The following is a 21,376-nucleotide window of genomic DNA, read 5'->3' as shown; positions in this document are numbered from 1 at the left end:
CTGTGTGTGGCTCGTTTCTTTAATTATTCCTTCTCACCGGACACTCGTTCTTTCGCCAATGTTCCCGCCTGTCGAATCTTCCAATAAATTTGCACGAGGTTTCTAAGGCGGCCTTTGTTTCATTTAACCAACCCTCAACGATCTGACGGCGTTTGCTCGGCGGCGATCAGGTAAGTGAGTCGATTTATAAATGGTTCTACTGATTAGTAGAACCATGATTATTAGTAGACTGCGGATTTTATGGAAAACAAAAATTGTCTGCATCGATTTCAAGAAGTAGAAATTGTAGCGGCCAGCTGCACACAGTAAAATTAACATGTGCGGTACAAATGCTGGAGAGGTTTTAGGACTCACGCGACAATAGAAGCTATTTTTGAGGAAACTGTCAGGTAGAGTCATTAAGACATCTGCTAGGGTTGCCATTAGGTTTATTAGCGACAGTCTCAATAGCCCTCGCAAAGAATCATAAAACCCCGAATTTCTAAAGGCCCAAGTCGACAGTACGGGACCCCGTTAATGTAAATAGGACCCGTTACCTGAAGACACAGAAGGCATGTTGAGGGTGTAGGGCCCGTGGAAATTCCGTTACAAGGGCAAACTCGCGACACGTCACCCTCGCGAATTTTCCACTTCTTAGAGACAGTGGGGGTGCAAAGTAGCCCCACCTATCGGCGACAGAAATATATTTTGTTTCATTTTCGCGTTCTCAAAAAAGTTAGGAGACTTCAGTCTTAGGCGAACCAGCGAAGAGAACAGTTCTTTCAAACTCTCCTTCAATTGAACATTAACACCTTCCTACAAAATCAAACTGAATGTTATTTCGTCCCTTAATGATTTTAATAGAGAAATCTTAGATTTTAGTAATCTTAGAGAATTTTAGAGAGAAATCATATATTGACATTTTCAATTTTTTAAATTTTCCTATAACTTTGAATTTCATCTACTCAATTCTGCTATAAATGCATAAAGATCCGCAGTCTACTTAGGGTATGCTCACAGTGGACCCGTTTTCGCCTGACGGACGACTTTTGCCCACACAGACGAGCGTTCGGGAAGCATGTGTTGGTGTCTTTTCGGCCGATTTCGACCGAAAAGGTGCTCACAGTGGAGCCGACATCGGGCAAAATGGTCAAGGTCAGCGGGGAGCCGAACCTTTTCGAGAGCTTCGAGAAGAGTAACAATGGACAAACCCCATGGAGTCCCGACGCGCGACGCCGCGCCGGAGGAGAATCAAATCATTTTGTTTTTCGCCCTACGCCGGACGGTGCAGCGTTCACTTTAAATAATTTTCATATCGCCAATTTTGAAGTATCCGTATTTTTAAGAACGGGTCCACAAAGAGGACACTTGGGGCTATATTATCATTATTTTTATTTTTCCAATTTCCTGGCGGTATGATAGCAATGCGCCTGTTTAAAAAACAATTGCAAAATAAACTATGAAAATAAATATTTTTTCAACTGAAATAATTTTTATTGAATACTCTTATGGTTTCACTATGTGCACCCAAAACTATAATTGTCATTGAAATGACCTTGATCTTCGAAAATTAAAGTTTTACCTTCAGATCAAGCTCAAGAGATCATATTATGTTACACGATAATTAATTGGTTTGCGAGCTATAAACGATCAAAAGTGGTAGAAACTGCAATTTTCAAGATTTTCGGATTTTTTTACCACTTTTGATCGATTATAACTCGTAAACCAATGAACTAATTTCAATGAAATTTTCAGAGCGTATATAATTTATACGTTGACCAAACGCATCTTTTAAATTTTCGTTATTGGCCCAGCTAAAAAAGTACTAAAAATCAATTTTTACTATTTCTTTTCGCAATTCCGACCAAATGCATTTTTTCAAAATATTTTTTAGACGTCATTTACTACACTAATTCTTCTAGCATTACAGAGAAATTGAAGTCGTTTGGTCCATTCATAAAAAAGTTATTCTGGTTTAAAATGTGTAGAATCAGTTATGCTCGTTAGTGTATAGTGTATATGGCCATCGTATTTTCTACCGTTGTATCTCGATGTCTTAATTGTCAATAATGGACACGTTGCCAAAATACCAAAATTCCTTCGAGTTCGAATACAACAATAAACATTTTTTGTATGCTACGGATAGCACGATAATGAACGAGCTCCTCCCACGTGTAACGTAAGAGGCCGCTGCCCTTTATCATTAATCAGCATTGCAAACAGTTTCATCAGGTCTTATTAGTTTCTCGGCCGCTATCCGTGGCTCCTTAACAGCGTAACTTATGGCGTCCGACAGGCCGATTAGAATCTCCCTGGCTGCAATTTCTCGCATTTGTCGCGAATGTTCCAACTGCCAATCGGCATGCCGGACACCGATTGGCAGAGTAGCCCCGTTTTAACCCGCGCTAAACAATTTCCGCCATCGTTCGTGCTCATCGGCTGATTTCTGCGCTCTGGAATTCGCGCGGTTTCTGTGCGGAATCAAAGTGACAAACATCTTGTTGCCAAAGACACTTTGCACCCCTTGCTCCGTTAGCACACGCCGAAGCGTGTCCCAGGAACCACCACGAGGAGGTGGAGCAAGAGGAATTTAGGTTATGGAACACCGCCACTGCGGTCATATCCTCCAGTGGATCCGAGTCACCACTAGAGAACCCCATAACCCTCGGGTTCCCAACCTAACTTTACCGAAACCACGGTGTATTATAGAGGTGTTACGACTAAGCACCTCTGTAAGGCTGAAGTTTTGTGGTAGATAGAGGTTAGTTCTCTGGTCGCCGCCAGATGGAATACTAGTCATCCTCACAGTTTTCATGTACGTGTGTGAATGAGATTGTATGTAGCAGCGTGTCCATGTAGCCCGTGCTAAGGTATATGTACGGTACATACCTTAGCACGGGCTACATGGACACGCTGAAAACTGTGAGGATGACTAGTATTCCATCTGGCGGCGACCAGAGAACTAATCTCTAAATATCACACCTTTCCGAGAGAAGTCCGAACTCCGAACACCTCTATAATACACCGTGACCTAAACTAAGCTAATCAAATCGCTTCCAAGATCTTGGTTGAAGTGGTAATTAAAATCGACTACAAGATATGTAAAGACTAAAAAGTAGAAAACAAAATATATATAACCTTATTGAAGAAATTCGAGAATATGGTTATTGATAGTAACAGGTCTTAATAGCAACCGCAACTATCAATAACCATATTCTCGAATTTCTTCAATGCAATAGTTTGGTCATCTAGTAAATATAGGACGTGTATTGGTGAAAGTTTACTAGGTACACAACACGGCATTGGTACAACGTACGGTTTGATAATATGCAACTGAGCTTGCGCAATGGCATGCATACTGGCATTCTTACGAGTGGCCAATGGGTAATCGCATTGTCCTCTACAATAAAAAGCATCGACGCCATCCGGGGCAAGAATTGAATTGTGCCACTTGAGTTCTTTGAAACTCATATACAAAGACTTTTTTTTACACGAATTTCTTACACGATTTTGAAAACTTTCCTTACTCGGAATGGGTATACCACTGCAACCTAATTCTTGTCGGCTATCACGTTTTTCCCTACGCAGTGTATCGTGCCTGCTTCGCTTCCCAGAACTTCTGAAGAAACCAACCACGAATGGTTGCTTCTCAGGAACTCCTGAAAGCCCTACAATACCTATATCGTCCGGTCTCAAAATGTGGCCAACGTAATCGACATCGTAAACTACAATGTGTAAACCCCGATTCTTTCTTGGATGGTTCACCCAATATTTTAATGCCTGGCTAATATCTACGGTTATCCACCCTACTTTATCCGCTGTGGTATTAACTGAATTAATATATTCTTTAATTCTTTTACCACTCTTCATGTCCGCGACGCGATATACCTCAACAGTGTATGCCCTACCGTTTCCTACACTATGATACAGTTTCAGCTGTGCTGAAACTATCTGCTGTCCCTGTGGAGCTTCCGACACGTTGAACCAAATTCGTTTTCCCCTGTTCGTTTTGGACGCGTTCCCCGAATACGGATTATATGCACCGAAAGTGATAATAAAGTCGCTCTGATCGATAACATTAACATTAATATCGTAACCGTCTTCGTATTTGTCATAAAACGCGCGCGATTTGTTTGATTCATTCGGTAAAACATTTTTGTAAATATTTAATAGACATTTGTACGCGGATTTTTTCACTAATTGAACGTTTCGCGCGATTTCCCGTGGTTTTATATACTCTTCTAAAATGTTTAACAAGGTATAGCTCGTTTCCCGTTTCTCTTTTAAACTAACACTGTCCGATATGGTTTCGTTCAGTCCGTCGTCTATGTATAAACCGCTTGATTTTTCCGCGTTGGCCACGATTATACTTCCCAGAAGAAATATCACAACAATAATAAAGTTTCTACACATTTTGATAACTCGACACGGTACTAACTCAACTCGATTCTAGATTTAAATATTATCGTACGCGAGGTATTTCGGCTAATGCGGTCCGGTACGCGAGGGATCTCGACGGATACGATCCTGTTTGCGATTTCGACTAATTTGATCGGGACGAAGAAATCTAACGCTCGGTTATGAACTATCACTTCTTCGAAAGCTCGAAACGAACTGAACGAGAGCTTGACTTCCAGACTTAACGCGAGGTCTGTGAGGCTCCTCTATGAATCGAGAGGGCGGCCCTTTGCCATGGAGAGGTGCGTATCACCTATTGTCATGAACCAGAAGATCGCCCTGATTGGGTTTGCTCAACTCAGGATTTTCCAATCAGGACATCCTTAATTGTTCACGTTTTCTTCGGCTGGTTCCGGAGGGGATTTAGCTCGGAAGAGGAGTGGGGGCGCTACCTGTCTCGAGTAATGAAGGGTCTTATTACCTTGGGACGCGTACTAAATGGTCGCGGGTGACTTCCCTTCGACCGTTCTCTTTTGTGACCGTATTGTTAATAGCGTGAATAATCGTTAACCGGGATTGAGATTTTAAAGAGTGGTGCAAGTTTACGCGAAGATACATAAATACATAAAACCGTTCGGCCACGTCCGACCGATCGTCACCAAACAACGAGGTTCTGTTAATCCTTAATCCTAGTCACGAACTTGTCAAAAACCCAGGTACGACGGCAGACCCTCCGTACTGCTATTCTTTCCGCGAGGACATACGGACCTTTGTGAACAAATACGGTTCTTGCGACGGAACATGCTCGCCCCCGTTGATCGATTCGATCGATTCGATCGATCAATGGCGAATATAATATGTGCGTTGACTTACTTAGTCTATGCTAACTCATTGGCACTGTATGGCCGTGCATTGCCTATGTTGAGGAGAGGTGTCAGTTTTTTGACGTTCCGTTTGTAGACGCCAGCGATGCCACAGTGGTTCCAAATCCCGAAAACACGGCCAAAACCTCAGAAATGAACTTCCTCCTAGCAGTTTGTAATTCTAGGGTTGGGTAAAGTGATGTTATCATAACATTGTTATGGCCACTGAATGCCACCAAGGAAAAAGGTAAAAAGTTTATGGTACGGTTCTGCAGTCAGTTCAAAGTTAGCCTTCGTTTGATGAGCATTTGTCGCGCGCATTAGTAGGAAATTGAACGCCCCCTTCTAAAGTGCATAACTTATAAAATAGTGCATCAATTTCAGTTCTGCAAAGTGGATGCTGTTCCTGGAAGTAAGTAGAATGTTTACCTGTTTTTGTATCTCAAAAATTGTTAGTCATTACGTAACACGATGGCAATATTCTTTGGAGAACGTAGAAGGTAAAACTTGATACCCGTATTGTAGAAACGTAGACATAAGTTAAAAGTCCTACGTTGTCCCACCAAAATTCCTTTTCTGATGTGATGCTAATACACTTATCGGTAATTGTGCATAAAAGGTCCCACCTCACCGATTTCGATGATTTTTTAATATGTTGTCGGGGTGAAGATTCTGAACAACTTTTTCCTATACATGCCACCGCCGCTCAGCCTTAGTTTTTGAGAGATTTGCGAAAAACTGCAGCTACTACTACATTTAATTTTGCCTATACGTGCACGCCCGTGCTGTGGGTATGCCTCAGCATGATGCGACCGCTCGTCAACTGTTTCTACAGATATATCACTACGATCGTCGGATGATCCATATACCGCGTGAACTTTTTAAATCATATGATGATGAAGAATGAGTACATACATATTATATTACGACGACACCACACACACTCACAGTGTGTTTCTGAGCGGACAACCCGAAAAATCCATTTTCTGTTTATTTTTTTTTGTAATATCTCCAAAAAGATCATTTTCCAAGCAGACTTAACAATTTTTTAATGTATATGCCCGCCACATTGGATCCGCCATTTTGTTTTTTGGAATGTAAACTTCATATTCGTATTCACCGACCCCGAAAACCCCCGAGTACGAATTTTTGGGTGCATTCAAGTACGTTTAGAGGTTTTGGCCAGTTTTTCGCGATTTGGGACCACTGTGCGATGGTTGGAACGGTCTTTGCACGTGTGACACCATTCGCTCCTGGTGCGGTCCGTAATCTCCGAGGCCCACAGTGGGCCAGATCGATGAATTTAGGGATATTTCACCGTAATATCGACTTCTCAAAATTGACAACTAATCACTTTGCATTGCTTTGTAAGAGTCTACATGCCACGAGAATGAAAAATTAATGTTTAATAAATATTTTAGTTACTATGTATGAACATTTAAAGTTGACCGGATTCAAAGTACCTAGCACATTTCACCTGGCAAAATTGCGTAGGCTCTTTGCGATGTTCCGATCGTTTCGTTCCATATTTTCTCTTAGTTTTTTTTGTATGATATAAAGCACCCCGTCGCAAAGAGAAATCAAAGATTTTTTTAGTAATTACTAATAATAACATATCTAAAACTAATGCAGCATGTTACATGGCAGATTTAACCAATTTTGTATATTTAATAAAGGAATACGTTGGGTACAGCTCATCTTAAATAACCGTACAAGAATCATTTTCTGCTTGTCCTACTTTACAAGTTATAGTTGTTTGCAGTTGACCGCGTTGGGGCGCGTACGGTACCGGGCGAAAGGGCAATAAAACGATTCCCATTTACCTAGACGTACCTAATCCAGATCATTGTCACGTTCAACAAGGCCCCAGCCGATTTTTCCAAGGGACCCTATTTCTATACAGGAAGGTAAATGGGAATCGTTTTATTGCCCTTTCCCTGGGCAATTACTACGGTACGACCAAGTTTCGGACTCTCAACTGTTCGGCCGTAAACGCATAAACTAAATGCCTACATTGTCATTTTGCCACGTTTTTATTAACTCGCTTTCTTGTCTGTCTGTTTGTCTGTTTGGTTCAAATTTTGCAATTGATTTTAAACTAACTTTCCGATGAGCTAGAGACTTGAAACTTTAAACATAGCTCAGAACTGGATGACAATGCAATATTAACTACTGAAAAGCAGAAAATAATTATTTAAATAAAAACAATTTTTAATATACCACGTTTTTAAGACGGACTAAAAAGTATAAACTAATTTTTCCTAGCCCTATACAGATTCCTAATCCCATACAGATAGTCTTGAAAATTTGTGATTGTGAATTTTGAATAGGTACATATGAAAATACTTGTAAGATTTAAAACGAGAAACGTGGTGCCGCACAGTGGGCCCAAACGCCAATCTATATAGCTGATAAAAAGTCGTATTTTCAATCACATACTATTACTTACTTTTTTATTTGTTTCCATTCTTAAATTCCTGTAGATCTTTGAATTATATTCTGTTTTGCTCTGAAGATTTTTTATATAGGGTAATATTTACGCAAAAGTCTATAGTCGCTGCGGCCTTTAAGAGTCCCCCAGAACGGTCAGTGCTTTTGCTACTGGTAAACGTTAATATTAAATGCGAATATTTTGCCTTTCATGGGTTTTGTAGAAGAAAGTACGTACTTTCATTCTGTAATTACAGAATTTGCAAAAGTTAATGAATTTTCCAATTACCCGTGTTCAAAGGTAGACGTTCTCCAACGAACAGCATTTCATTTTTATTATATAGATTTTTTTATTTAAATCATTTTAAAAGTTAATCCTACACAGACGTGTAATGCCAAAAGATAATACACCCGTCCTTCAATTTACGCGAATATCCGTTCCACGTGGATTTGATTTACGCGGATAAAAATCGTGTAAATTGAATCTGTAAACTTGATAAGGTTTGTCTGGAAGCCACCCTACTCCTAATGTTTTCCTACCTTTCCGCGTAAATTTAGGTAAAATTACGTAAATCTAGGTAAAAGTTTATCGTAAATTGAGGTAAATTTGTCGCGTAAAATTGAGCGACGGGTGTATAATATCGTATATAATTGTCTTGCAGAATAAACAAGCGTTACGAGTTCATTGCCAGCGATAGTCTTCAAATCGAAATAGGAAATGTTTATTTTCTCAGAACAGAACCACTTTTATGTATGCTCTGTCTCTGTCTATGCTCTATGTATGCCGACAAAAATGGTGGCAGGAAAGATCCTCTCCGCTCAAACTATCCGCATGACACAATTAAAGCTTACCGAACTTGCTAAACATTGCCAAGATCTCAACAAGATAAGATTACGCCGGTAACAGTCGGAACCTCTTCGAAAACAAGTTTTGCAAGTCAATTATATGAAGTTCTAGTTAGTTGAACTTTGCACGGTGCGGAATAACAACAGCCGATCGCGTCATCGAATTCAATCTTATGAAATTCAGATCGAAGCTTGGCGAGGCGATTGGTGTTTGGGACAATCCAAGTTCGGTAGATCGATCTCGAACATAGAAAGCAGACACTGTGTACACGTGCATAGTAGTCGACCTATCATTCCATTGACAAAACGAGTTTCCGCGGCCGCGTGCTGACGCAAGCGAGTGTTTACGATCGACACGTGCTCCGCGGACTGAAGAGCCGAGACTTTCAGTAACGCTGCGAGCGTTTCGCGATTCGCTCGTCCTCGCATTCCACGCTGTTCGGAGTTCGGCCACAGCGTCGACAAAAAAACTTGATACCTTGTCCCAGATCAGCTGGGGGCCAATAGGAGACAATTATCACTGGGATAGTGATCGCGAATACCTCTGCGACCCAACTTGGACCTGTCTAGGACGAGAAGAGAATCGAGACGAGTTCTTCAACGAGGACACTTTCTGAGGATTCTAAGATACACGTATGATGTTCTTTCTAAATGGACAGCATCTATTCCTCAAAGTGGCGTTGCTAAAAGGATTCTTCAAGACCCATAGCTTACTGAAAAAGGATCTAACGCCGTCAGGATTCCTTCGAGAACTTCTCTTCAGTACAGTGACCTAGTACTCCACTTGTCAAAGAAGTAGATCTACCTAAAAGTACTAAAAAATCTTTCACGAAACCAACCTTCACTTCCGAGCTTAACTTTCAAGAATTGTTCACGATTTTCTTCGAAAATGGGCAATGTAGTCTATTGCTCGAAGTGGTCTGGTTAAAAGAATTCTTCAAGATCCACAGCTTTCTCTCCTCAGCTTAGTGACCCAGTGCTCCATTTTTCAAAGAAGAAGATCTACCTAGATGAACTCCGAAATCTTCACTGCTTTCTCCAAACTTTCAAGAATTCTTCACAAGGTTTTCTTTCCGAGTGAGCGAAGTCATTCATTGGTCCTCTCTCAGTGTTATCTTCCGAATTCATCAAGATCCATAGCTCACTGAAAAAGATTCCGAAGTCGTCAGGATTCCTTCGAGAGCTTCTCCGAAGCTTAGCCTAGTGTTCCAATTGACAAGGAAGAAGATCTACCCGGAGGACTGCAAAATCTTCAGGAGATCTGTTCTCTTGTAAGCTCAGAGGTGTTCCATTCGTCGAAGAATCTTCCCCAAGGACCTCCAAGTGCTTGAAGAGAATTCTTCACGATTCTCTCTCCGATGGACTAATTAAAAGGATTCTAGGAGCTAAGAAATCCTCCCAAGATTTTAGTGGCATAGTGTTTCACTCATTAAGGAAGATCTGTGTAAAGGTGCTATGAACTCTGCTCCAGGATCTTCTTGCGAACTTGACAAGCTGATGCTCCCGAAGTGCATCTCGGAGAAGTGCGTCGCAGCGAGTGATCACTGTGATTAGTGTGGCGGTCCTGATAGGAGCGAATCGCATCCAAGGTGAAGGAACTTCGTGTGTCGGTCGTGTCCGCGTATGCGTGCGTGTCTGATTGGTGTGGATCCGGCCGGTCGTTTAGCACCTGATATTCGCGCGGCACGTGAATTCCTCGCGAGTTAATTGGCGGCGCGGCTCGCGATCGGCACTGCCATAAGCTCTCGCTATCGCGGACAGAAGGCGGCGAAACGCTGGCGACAGTGATGTAACGGTGGAAAATAAAGCGGTGACTCGCGTGGATATTGGTACCGTGTGCTGGCGCACGCGTAAACACGTGCTAACGAACGCTGCGGCGTCCGGCGGCGGACTTTCCGCGAATTTCACTGGCAGTTTTTCGAAAACCTCGATCCGACCGGCAGCTCACGACCCGCCGATCGATCGCGGATCGATCCGCGCCGGTTTCGCCGCGAAAATTTCAGATGCGACGCGTTCTTCAATGAAGGACGACCGACCGAGGTCTCAACGACAGGGATTCTGCCACCGCGGAAAGGCAAGTAGTTGTCCCAGACCGATGTATAAAAAAAAACATTCCTGCCGAGCACGTCAGAGTCTATTTGCGGCGCAGCAACCTCTTGACACTCATTAGCGTTTTCGAGTTGCCGCCGCGGACGGGTCAGCCTTATCAAGCGTGTGGATCGCGAGCAGCAGCGTGTCCTCAACCGTTCGAACTGTTCGATCGTTCTTTCATGTCGTGTGAACGGCCTGGAGACGGTCAATCGCTGGTTCAAACTCCGCCCGATTGCCAGGCCAACGAGAATCTCGAAGCTCTCTGGAAGCCTTTTGGTGCCAGATGAATTTTTATGGCATTGAGCATCTTTTTTTCGTGTGGCTTGACTGGTTGTCGATCTTTGTGGAAATTTTGGTCTTGCTTCTTTGTGCTAGGGACGAGATAGGGAATGTTACTAATTTTTGTTGGTATACAGACTTTTCTGGATTTGCATAAGCAATCGTGGAAGAGGATCATTTATAAAATAGGGCTCTACAATCTACATGGTCTGTTCTCGAACTGAACTGAACAGTAACATTCGTATAGACTGCGGATTTCATTTAAAATCACCATTTAAGGGCTAAATGAGGAAAGAGAACGAATGTACAGGGTGTACAGGGTGTCCCACTAATATTCGGACACTCTTAAAAACACCGTAACTCTTCAAATATTGGACTATGCGATTTGAACTTTTTTGGAAAGCTGGAGCAATTAGTTTACTACAGGATGTGAAAAGAAATTTTTTTCAAAAATTGCATTTGACCGGAATTGTAGAGGAAATACTAAATGTTGCATTTTACAACTTTTTTATGCGGGCCTATATTGAAATTTTGAAAAATATGTTTTGTAGATCTGTGTGGGTTATACGCATTGTGAAAGTTTCATCGAAATCGGTTGATGCGGGGAAAAATAACAGTCATTGAAAGATATAAGAATTCTTAGATTTACTGCTGTTATAGGCCGAAAATCGTGAAAAATCTGCAATTTTTACCATCTTTACATGCTTGTAGCTCATTGCAACGTCGACTGATTTTGACGAAATTTTCAGGATATGTTTAATTGAAACAGATCTACAAAACGTATTTTTTAAATTTTCAATATAGGCCCACATAAAAAAGTTGTAAAATGGATCTTTTAGTATTTTCTCTACAGTTCCGACCAATTGCAATTTTCGAGAAAATTTCTTGTCGCTTCCTGTAGTGAACTAAGTGCTCTTAGCTTCCGAAAAAAGTTTGAATCGTATAGTACAATATTAAAAAGATTATCGCGTTTTTCAGAGCGTTCGAATATTAATGGGAGTCGCTGTATTTGTTTGAACCATTTTTCCCTCGATGTGCACGTCACCCTAAAAAACTCAACGACCATAAGTAGGGTTGCCAGATCTTCTATATTTCACATGAATCTTCTATATTTGAACTTGATCTTTACGTACCTGTAGGAATTTTCAAAAATCTTTGTTTGAATAGAAAAGTTTAAAATGTGCTGTGTACCTCTTTTACTTGAACTCCAATATTTTGAGCCTATATGATATATACATAATTGCAGTTTTCACTACTTCTACATTTGGATAAAACATTTCTGCCAACCCTAACCATAAGGGAACGGAAGAGACGGAGGCTGCTCGGAAAGGACGTTCAATTTTCCTGAATCGCGAAAAGCGAGAAAAATGGGAGAGAAAAGACGGAACGGATTCGAACAGGATTCTTCTTGGAAGGAGGAACACAGTGTTCCGAACGGAGAAAAATCATCCTCCGGGTGAACGAACTGCGAGTCCGTTGAAACCTCGGGCTTAGCCTCGATCATCGAGCCCGTCCGCGGGATGTTGCACGACGAAACTTTATATTCGCGAGCCTGAGACGGTAATCCATATTACCGGGGCATTACTGTCAACTCGTCTACCGTTCGTTCTAGGGCTTCTTCAGTTTCCTGCGGTTTATTTCAACCGAGACTTCCCGCGCGCCAGTTCCCGCGCGCTCGTCCACCCACGCGCCCCGGAAAATCGAGACGCGATCTCTTCCGAACGATCCTTCTCGTAACAGTCCTTTGAACGAAAAAGGATTTGTTTCCATGGTGCCAAGTGGGACCAACTTTAACGGTGAAACAATTTGTTTGTGCAGCAGATTGTGGTCATCTCTTTTTAGTATTTCATTGTGATCATTGTTTTGGCATTGAGCATTTTTCTGAAAATGTGATACATGTCAGTTTTCTTTGAACCAGTGTGCAAAATGGAATTTTTCCTTCCACAATGCTGACTGAATTAACTCCCGTATTGGAGCACGCATTAGAATAAAAATTGTGGAGCATCCGAATGGATTCATTATTGATATTATTATAGAGCAATGCATTTGTGTTAAAACGCTTTGAAAGTGCAGGATAAACGTTCGAAAATCGGAATCGACATTGTGCCAATTAAGCAAACCGAGTGCTTCGCAGAGGCGACTGAACTTTCGACCGGACCCGGCCGCGGCTGAAATACCAACGCGATAATAAACGGCAACTTTCTCGAAGCAGGTTTCGACGGTACGATGACGAACAGAAGAGCCAATTGTAAGGCGAAAATTCAGAAAGCCAGCCGACGCGTCCGCGTGCTTGATCGCTATTCCTGCTTCAGCTGAAGAGACGCCGAGGACTTCCGGTTCAGCCATGGGGAACGGGCCTTCGTGCTGTCCGCATCGTAAAAAGGTGAGTTCTTCTTCCTCTTCTTTCTTTCTCACTTCGTTTCTTCTTTTTTTTTTTTGCCAGCGAGGTTTCACGCTGGGGAAGATATATCGGTGATCGATGCTGGAAATATTGATTACCTTGCTTTCAAGTATGCGGTTTATAGCGAACGATGAGAGCAAGGTTTCATAAATCTCGCTTCCGTTGGTAATAGTAGCTTGGTTTCGGAGTGCGAGGTTGCTGTGCTAGGTGGCGCCATTTGCATTATGCGTGGGATGTACCATTCTTATCATTCTCTGTTATTATTTTTGTACGCTAAAGAAATTAAGTCTGAAATGTTCTGAGATTTTCAAGTGCAACATCTACATTTGTTTAATGAATAAAGTGTAACACTGCATTTGAATTTATTTCACAGTCTGCGAAATGGCACATAGTGTAAAAAAATCAAAAACCGATAATTTAAGAACTGACTAAGATCGTACAGCTCGGTCCGGCTTAGATGGCGACGTTTCTGTCATTTCGATAGCTATGAAAACAAAAATTTGGAACCTGTCATTTCGAACAGTGGTCATTTAGTCTGGTGGATTTCAAAACGAAACAACGTTGAAATCGAGAAAGCCGAGAACATTTCAGCTCGGAAACGTTTCTGCAACTCGGTGCGAACGCATCGAATCCTCGATTCCAGTGATGCATCTTCTCCGGAGTGCTGTTTCCGGTGCATCTCATGTTACAAACATGCCCGGTACCGTTCGGACAAGCGGGCCTCTTCAGCTGCTTGCGAAACCCGAGAGAACGAGAGGAGGAATTCATTTTACAATTGGCCGTTCGATTCGCGAAACGACTCGAGAGGTGAATGAACTATTCGAAACTGTTCCGAACGAAACTAAACGGATTCCAGGCTCGGCTACGCTTACGAATCGTAATCTTTTTTTTTCAGGCGTATATGAGCCGCGGGATTGGTTTCAGAAAATAACTCGGAGCTATTCTCGACTCGAAGGCCGCGTGCCCGTTCCGCATCGCACAATTGCACAATTGCGAATCTGTCTATCTCGACGTCGTCGTTTATCGGTTAGGGTAGCCTCTCTCGCCCCTATAGCTTCGCTTTTCCCATGGATCAGAGTCGCTGAGGGGTGGGAGCACGAATTCAAAGGGAAAACGTTACCCTTTCTCCGCCAGTGACGGATTAGCCACGTGACAGCGCGGTAGAGTGGCGAGACAAGTCTTAATCTGGCGACTCTCATGGATACCGAGAGATTTCCCGTGGCCGAGCCTCTTAGAATGCTTTTTTTTTTCTTTTTTGCCGCGACCGACGTCGTTAGATCTAACGACGCCGATACACCGACGCTTGTGCAACCGATCGGTAACAGGTTTCGCCGGCAGATTCCTCTGTCAGCCTGTTTATTAAAAATAAGGAAAGGGTATGCACGTACAAATCACCGGGGCCCGTATATGGCGGGAGCGAACGCCATCGTTGTCGTAAATAATCGTAGACGATCGCCGATTCTATCGCTAGCCGCTGCTTCGACGTTTTTGTTTGTTGCTCGAGCACCTTGAACGTTCATCGCGCTACGAGATCTCGAAAAATCGGCACAGATCGAGATGAGCGGACACTGTGATGTTTTATTTATTTATTACTATTTGGCGAGCCTCTTATACAATTTTTAACCGACTTCGGAGAAGGAGGAGGTTACTCAATTCGATCTGTATGTGCCTTTTGTTTTAACCGACTTCGAAAAAGGAGGAAGTTACTCAATTCGATCTGTATGTGCCTTTTTTTCGCTTTTTTTCTATGTATGTTCACCGATTACGCCGAGATGGATGGACCAATCGGAACGAAACCTTCTGCATCTTCTAGAGTATGTCCCCGAGGTGGTCCCGTGAAAACAAATTTTGCATTTTTTATTCTTTGCGGTTTTTATTGCAAATAACCAATAAGACCGAAAAACCATCCAACGGTGTTCTACAAATTCTGCTCGTTCCACTAAAAAGTGTGAAATAAAAAAATTTTATAAAAGAAACTTAAACCGACTTCGAAAAAATGCACTAAAAAGTATGAAATAATTTCCATTTAATTGTGAATACACCTCCGAAAAGATTGTATTGTATTATTTAAGTTCCTGTGTATTCACATAAATTAAATGGAAATTATTTCATACTTTTTAGTGCATTTTTTTAGTGCGTTTTATATATAATGACACGATATATCATGATAGAGAAAGAGTTACTCGAAATGATTGTTTTTAAAATATCTTTTTCGGCAGAGAAGAATGATTTTTCAGGAAGAACGAAATGTTGAAAATCAGAACGGATAAAGTTCCGGTTCCGACAGCAGATAAGATGCGACGATGCGTGGCCATCCACGGCCATAACTTTCCAGCAACACCTGATACACGGTAATTACCGTTGTCATCCTTAATTGGGTTACGCGGCAATTGCCGCGCGGCGGTTTTTCATGTTGGTCGGCTCTTTTCATCTGGCCTCGTGTTACCGCGGCTAACGAACTTGTGCGCCGCTCGAAAATGATCGCCGTAATTTGCAAACTGCCCACAGGCACAGAAATTATCATTATGTCCGTCGTCTCGAGCGGAAGTTACGAGTTTGGCCTCGTTCATTTATTATCTCACCCGCCCGTAATTATCCGAGCAGCTGGGATTTCGTCTTTTAGCCGAAGAAACGCTCCGGGAGCGAGAAGAGAAACACTGTCTATTGAGTAGCTGCTGCAAAAGTATCCTTGTTTGTTTCTCGGCTAATTTTTGCGGTGTCTTCGGAAAGTCGGTTGGAAACGAAACGCAAGGATATTGAGCAGAGATAAGAATCTGCTCAGAATTGCCACGGGCAGGTTCTCCGTCGAAGATACTGATAAGTGAACGCAGAATGCAGTCGACTTAGAAAGTTTTCTCGTCAATGACGCGCGTCTCCGCGATTTACGATCCTCTCCGAGTCGTTAAAACATCGGCCCGTCGAAGACAGAACGTTCCCGCGGACGTAGTAAAGCGGAATTTACTGCGCCTGTTAAGTTTTTGCAGAATCCGATGCAAGAATCCGAAACATAAATTGATCGATTCTCCGCGGTACTCCCACGGATTTAAATCCTCGATCATAAAAGCCACGGATCAGCGATTAAAACATCCCCGGAGAAGTTGAACACGAACCGCGTGTATTTTCATCGAAAATTTTTTGGCAAATGTTGCGAACGAGACCCTGAGACGCCTAGGTCCTCGTGCTAATTATCCTAATTAATCGTATCGTCGTCGGGGGAGATCGTTGGAATAATAAAAGCAAACACCTGTAACGTGCAAATTGCTGAATCGTGTAGGCCACGGCCGAATAAATGGCCCCTGTCTTCGTCGAACAGCTGATTCAATTAATTAGCTCTTCCAGAGAAAACAATCGCTCCCTGAATGTCAAGGTTTCGTTATTTCACTTCCACTGCTGTTCGAAAGTTTTTATCGGGGCGTTTTCACCAATTGCGACAATTCTCGCAGCATTATCGCGTGACTCGCCTAATGTCAAGGCTGTCCCCCTTGCCCGCGCGTTGCTGAATGGACGCGCGCGTGGATGCGACTGTATAATGAACGACTATTAATAATCGACGGACACCAGGCTCGACGTTTATTTAGCAGGATAAAAGATTGGTGTAACCTAGCGATCGGGTTGAACACAAAAGTCGCACGAAGTGTGCCATTTTTCTGTGTCTCAAGAACGAATTAATCGAAGCGGGAAGAAAATGTTTAAAATATTGTCCTTGGACTTGCTCGTTTAATCGAAGCCTGCGCTCGATTTTCGAGCGATCATCCGAGCCATCAGCCATAAGTCATCATCAGGGAAGCAGATCGCAATCTTCGCTCGACGAGCCCTCTCTCGACGAAAGAATTAATTGGTCCGTGTTCGCGGAACGATAGCATCCGCGATAACGGCTGGAACATTGTAGCGTTATTATTTACTACTTAATCACGAGTAGCTGGGAATGAACGCATGCTCGCCTGGCCGACGCGATGTAACCGGTCGATTAAAGATCGTCTCTATGCGCGGAAAAATTGTTTATTATCGGTGACCGGTAGCCTTCATTTGCATCGGCTCCAATCGGCTCCGTGTTACCGCGGGAATAGAGGAGCGTTCTCGAGGAACCTTGCTCAACCTTCTTTCGCGATGGCATTGATGAGGACATAGAGTGAAAGAGGAAACCGATTACGATCGGGCACGGGATATGCTCGCGTCGAGATTAGACGATAACGATCGCCGCGAAAAATAGGATTAAGAGCAGAGGAACGTCGTGGCACCAATTACGATGTAATAAATACACCGGCCGCGCGGTATCGATAGGCCATTATCCTTAATTATCGTCGTGATTAATGGGAACGTCAATTTTGACAACGGACCAGCAATTTTTCATGGATCACGCAATATGATAATTACGCGTCTCCCGATCGACCATCGGCTACCACCGGTGTCCCACTTTGCGAAGTAGACCCGCCGATTAGCCAACTGTGGGGCCTGAATGATCAGGCGGCACAAAAGACTGCAGAAACGGGCACAGATTTTTCTCCGACCGGAACACATGCTACGTGCGAACGATGAATAGACTGCGGAATTTATGTATTTATGACGAACGTGTATAGGTGAAATTTCAAGCCGTAAAAATGCTAAAAACGTTCATCGATGTTAAAATGATATGCGGGTAGCATGACATCCCAAGAATATATAAGGCAATGTTCTTATCTTTCGAGCGTGTTGAAACAATACATGCAAAATAGATTCAACGATTGACGAGCTAATTGCTGATAAAATCTAAGGAAACGTTGCTTCTATAAAAAGATTTCCCCACTCTACCTCACGTCACATGACTAATCCGATACCGGCAGAGAGAGGGCAACTGTTTCCCCTGAATTCGAGTGAATTCCCCTGGTCTGGCAACGGTGAGCGACTCGGATCGAGATCGGTAACGGTGATCAAGCGATTCCGTTGGGACCGCGTCGCCCGATCAGCATGCGGCGATCGCGTTCGAGATAATCGCGTGATTTACAGCGCGAGTTTCGGCGAGCAACGCGCGTTCGTTGTCGGTGAGCTGTGTCGCGAGGTAGCTTAGAGTGTCGGTGTCGCGATCTCGCCGTTCGATCGCGATCCAGGCACCTGGGATCGTGATTAACGAGACCGTGGCGTCGCGATAACCCTCTCTGTCGATCACGATCTTCCGTGCACAAGCTCGCTACAATGTTACACGAGGCAGCATCCCCCGAAACGCGGCGAGGTGTTAATTAACGGCGATCGCGGTCGCTCGTTGTCGTGCGCGGTAATTTATCTTGTATCTTCGTGGAAACACGCAGGACTGTCTCTCGTTCGAAACGGTTCAATCGCGTGGACACGCTCACCGTAATTCCTAACGATCGCGCGACGAGTTTTTATTCGCTGCCGACCGTCGCCGTGAGATTGATTAATATTGAAACGGACGTCGTTAGACGGAGGACTGGCCCGCGTTATTCGCTAATTAACGCAGAATTACTCAGCAAGGACGAACGCGTATTCGCAACGCTTCTTTTTCTAACCGGGCTTATTTACATTTATATTACCCGAGCATTAACGCTACTTTGTTGACGCGACGGGCTTTGGAATGGCGAATGTGGACTCTCATAATTCCGGGACGATCGACGAGCTTGTATTTTTGTTGAAAGTTTGCGGACTGAGATGGAAGCTGTGCTATCGCGTTGTAAATAGAAGCACTTACGTCGACAGAAAAATTCGCGAGCATGTCGAAAGATCGATAAGTCTCGCGGTAACGTACTAACAGGGATTTTTCGAAATTCTTTTCCGACGCAATGGAATAATGCAATAACTGTCAGCCGTTAAAAAATAGTGAAGACAGTTCCCTGGAACGCGGCTCGATCGACATTTTCTCGGCAGACCGGCAACATCAACGGGTAGAGGCGGTTTAGGTCAAGGCGTTCGTCGTGCCGCATTGTTCTTCACCGTGCGCGGCGAAAGTACGCATACAATTATCGTTTATTTATCGCGGCGATGCGTGCGCGATCGTTTCCCGCTAATGGAATCGTCGGAATTCGCGGGACTTGATCAAGCGAGAGAGAGCCCGGTCGACAGGTCTGCGGTCCGATAAAACGTATTAAAATGGGGCCCCGATGATTTTTGTTCGTCGAGGTCGATGCACGTTACTCGACGCGCGGAATGCTCGGCTCGCGAATGCCTCGCGCCAAACGCACCGGAGAATTTTTAGTCGAACGACTTCCTTACTACCTGGAGCCCCGATGGCCCCTCGGCTGCAGAAAGAAACTTCGTAACAATCGCTATCTTAATGTTTGCGGTAGGCGATCGTAAACCCTAGCTTTACGAGTCGGGATGCTCTTTGGGTTCACCGGAGTCTGGTGCGAGTGTCGGTAGAGAGCACCCCGTGGGGCAGTGCTCTGACTCTGTGGAAGTCGCGAGCTACGAAGCCACGCCCACCGGAGAGATTTTACACAGACGAATCAATCTACTCTCTTATTGCTAGTTATCATTTTCTCTGTTATTCTTGAATAATTATGCAGCGGTAGTGGACACACACATTTTCTTGAAGAGCATTGTTCTGGGTCCATTAAAAGGGTGACGGTCCGAATTTGACCTTGGTCGAGCGAGAGTGTGGTGGCACATTCACACACCGCTAGACACTGTATACGTACACGAGGTTGCAAGGGTTCCGTAAATTACAAACTACGTCTTGCTAATGCTCATTTGGGGCCCCTACGTAGTCACAATCGCTAGATAAAAGACCCACCAATTGCGCATGGTGTCTAAAATGGCCTACTTTTGCGCTTTCGAGGCGTAATTGTCATTATTCGGCAGCATGTAGCGGAGTTCGAAAAATATTGGACAGTGCTGCCACTGTCAAGATACATACATTTTCTTAAATATCGAGAGATTTAGAGTTCTTATAGAAAAAGCATACACCATGCGCAAATTCAGGGACACATACAATGTCAATGCCTTTTTATTTTCTTCGACGCTTTCGCGAAGCAACAATCTCGCAATAACAATAACAGCGAGGTCTACTCCGAAACGATAGAAATTCTTCGATGATAAGCTCGCATTCTCGAAAATCGAGGAAGGATTCCGAAGTTGGAATGATTCATCCGAAAACTATCATGGCGGTAAGCGACCGCGAAAATTCGAAACCGGTTTGCGAGCGGCACGGATCGGGTAGAATGACATTGAATGTTGCGTATGTTTGATCCGAGTCGCGCAACAAATCACGGCGGATGATTGAATCGATTACGCCGGGAATAGGTGCAGGAAGGAGACGGCAGCGTAACAAGACAAGCGATATAAATCGCGGGTCGGCGGACACGCTGCCGTCGCGCCGCGCCGCGCCGGGCTGCGTGCACAAATCAAACGGAGAGATCTAATTTGTTAGGAAAATAGGGGCACGCGGGTACACGGCATGGGAACGCGACGAACAGAGGTCTTGATCGGCTCGATCGGTATTACGCTGCGAGACAGCAACCGTGCGGGTCGGACAATCGATTTGTATCGAACACTCCCCCGCCGATGGAAATCATTCCTTGCGTAACGAACGGAGGTTTGATCAGTTTGCTTCTGGATTTTTCTGATTTTATTAGAACAGCCATGTTGAGATAAGAAGTAGACAACAATTAATCTTTCTTTAGGCCTTGTTTGACAGTGGAAAAAATTGTTTTAGCATCCTAGAAAATTGTGCTGCACAAGGGCCAATTCTAGGCCTTGTTTAACAATGAAAAAAATTGTATGATGTGCCTCATTTAACGATGAAAACATTTTCATGGCAGGCCTTATTTGTAACCGTAGATGAAATTGTGAATCGTAGTCCTGAAGATTGCGCTCTGAGAAGTTTAATTTTTAGCCCGAACGCGCACCGATCTAGTTAATCATTTGACAACGAATGCGAGCCCTACCGGAATGGGCTTGCACGTGGATGCACCACGACGAGATGCATTCAAGGGCCCGCTGAGTGGATAAGTGCCGCCGGTGGTGAGCTCCGTGCACCGAGCCACGGTTTATTACAGTGTTTAGAGACCACACGCGTCGCACGACCGTCTCGCAAGTCGTCTCGCCTAATGCGAGAATAATATCTCTCGAGGACGCAACGGGATCCACGATCGTCGTATCA

General features: G+C 43.7%; 1 protein-coding gene across 1 annotated transcript; it reads right to left on the bottom strand.

Annotated features, from left to right (window-relative positions):
- Positions 1-3,160: 3,160 nt before the first annotated feature.
- Positions 3,161-4,392, bottom strand: LOC143217791 (protein 60A-like). The gene has a single exon (XM_076442428.1). The coding sequence runs from the start codon at positions 4,390-4,392 to the stop codon at positions 3,163-3,165; it is 1,230 nt and encodes a 409-aa protein (XP_076298543.1). The 3' UTR covers positions 3,161-3,162.
- Between the last annotated feature and the right edge of the window lie 16,984 nt (positions 4,393-21,376).

This window comes from Lasioglossum baleicum, chromosome 1, assembly GCF_051020765.1.
Source record: "Lasioglossum baleicum chromosome 1, iyLasBale1, whole genome shotgun sequence".
Classification (NCBI taxonomy): domain Eukaryota; kingdom Metazoa; phylum Arthropoda; class Insecta; order Hymenoptera; family Halictidae; genus Lasioglossum; species Lasioglossum baleicum.
Note: the sequence above shows the minus strand (reverse complement) of the source record. Positions and strands in the feature narration are given on the sequence as shown.

Excerpts from the sequence above, each read along its gene's own strand:
- LOC143217791 (XM_076442428.1), bottom strand. The coding sequence starts at position 4,392 with ATGTGTAGAAACTTTATTATTGTTGTGATATTTCTTCTGGGAAGTATA.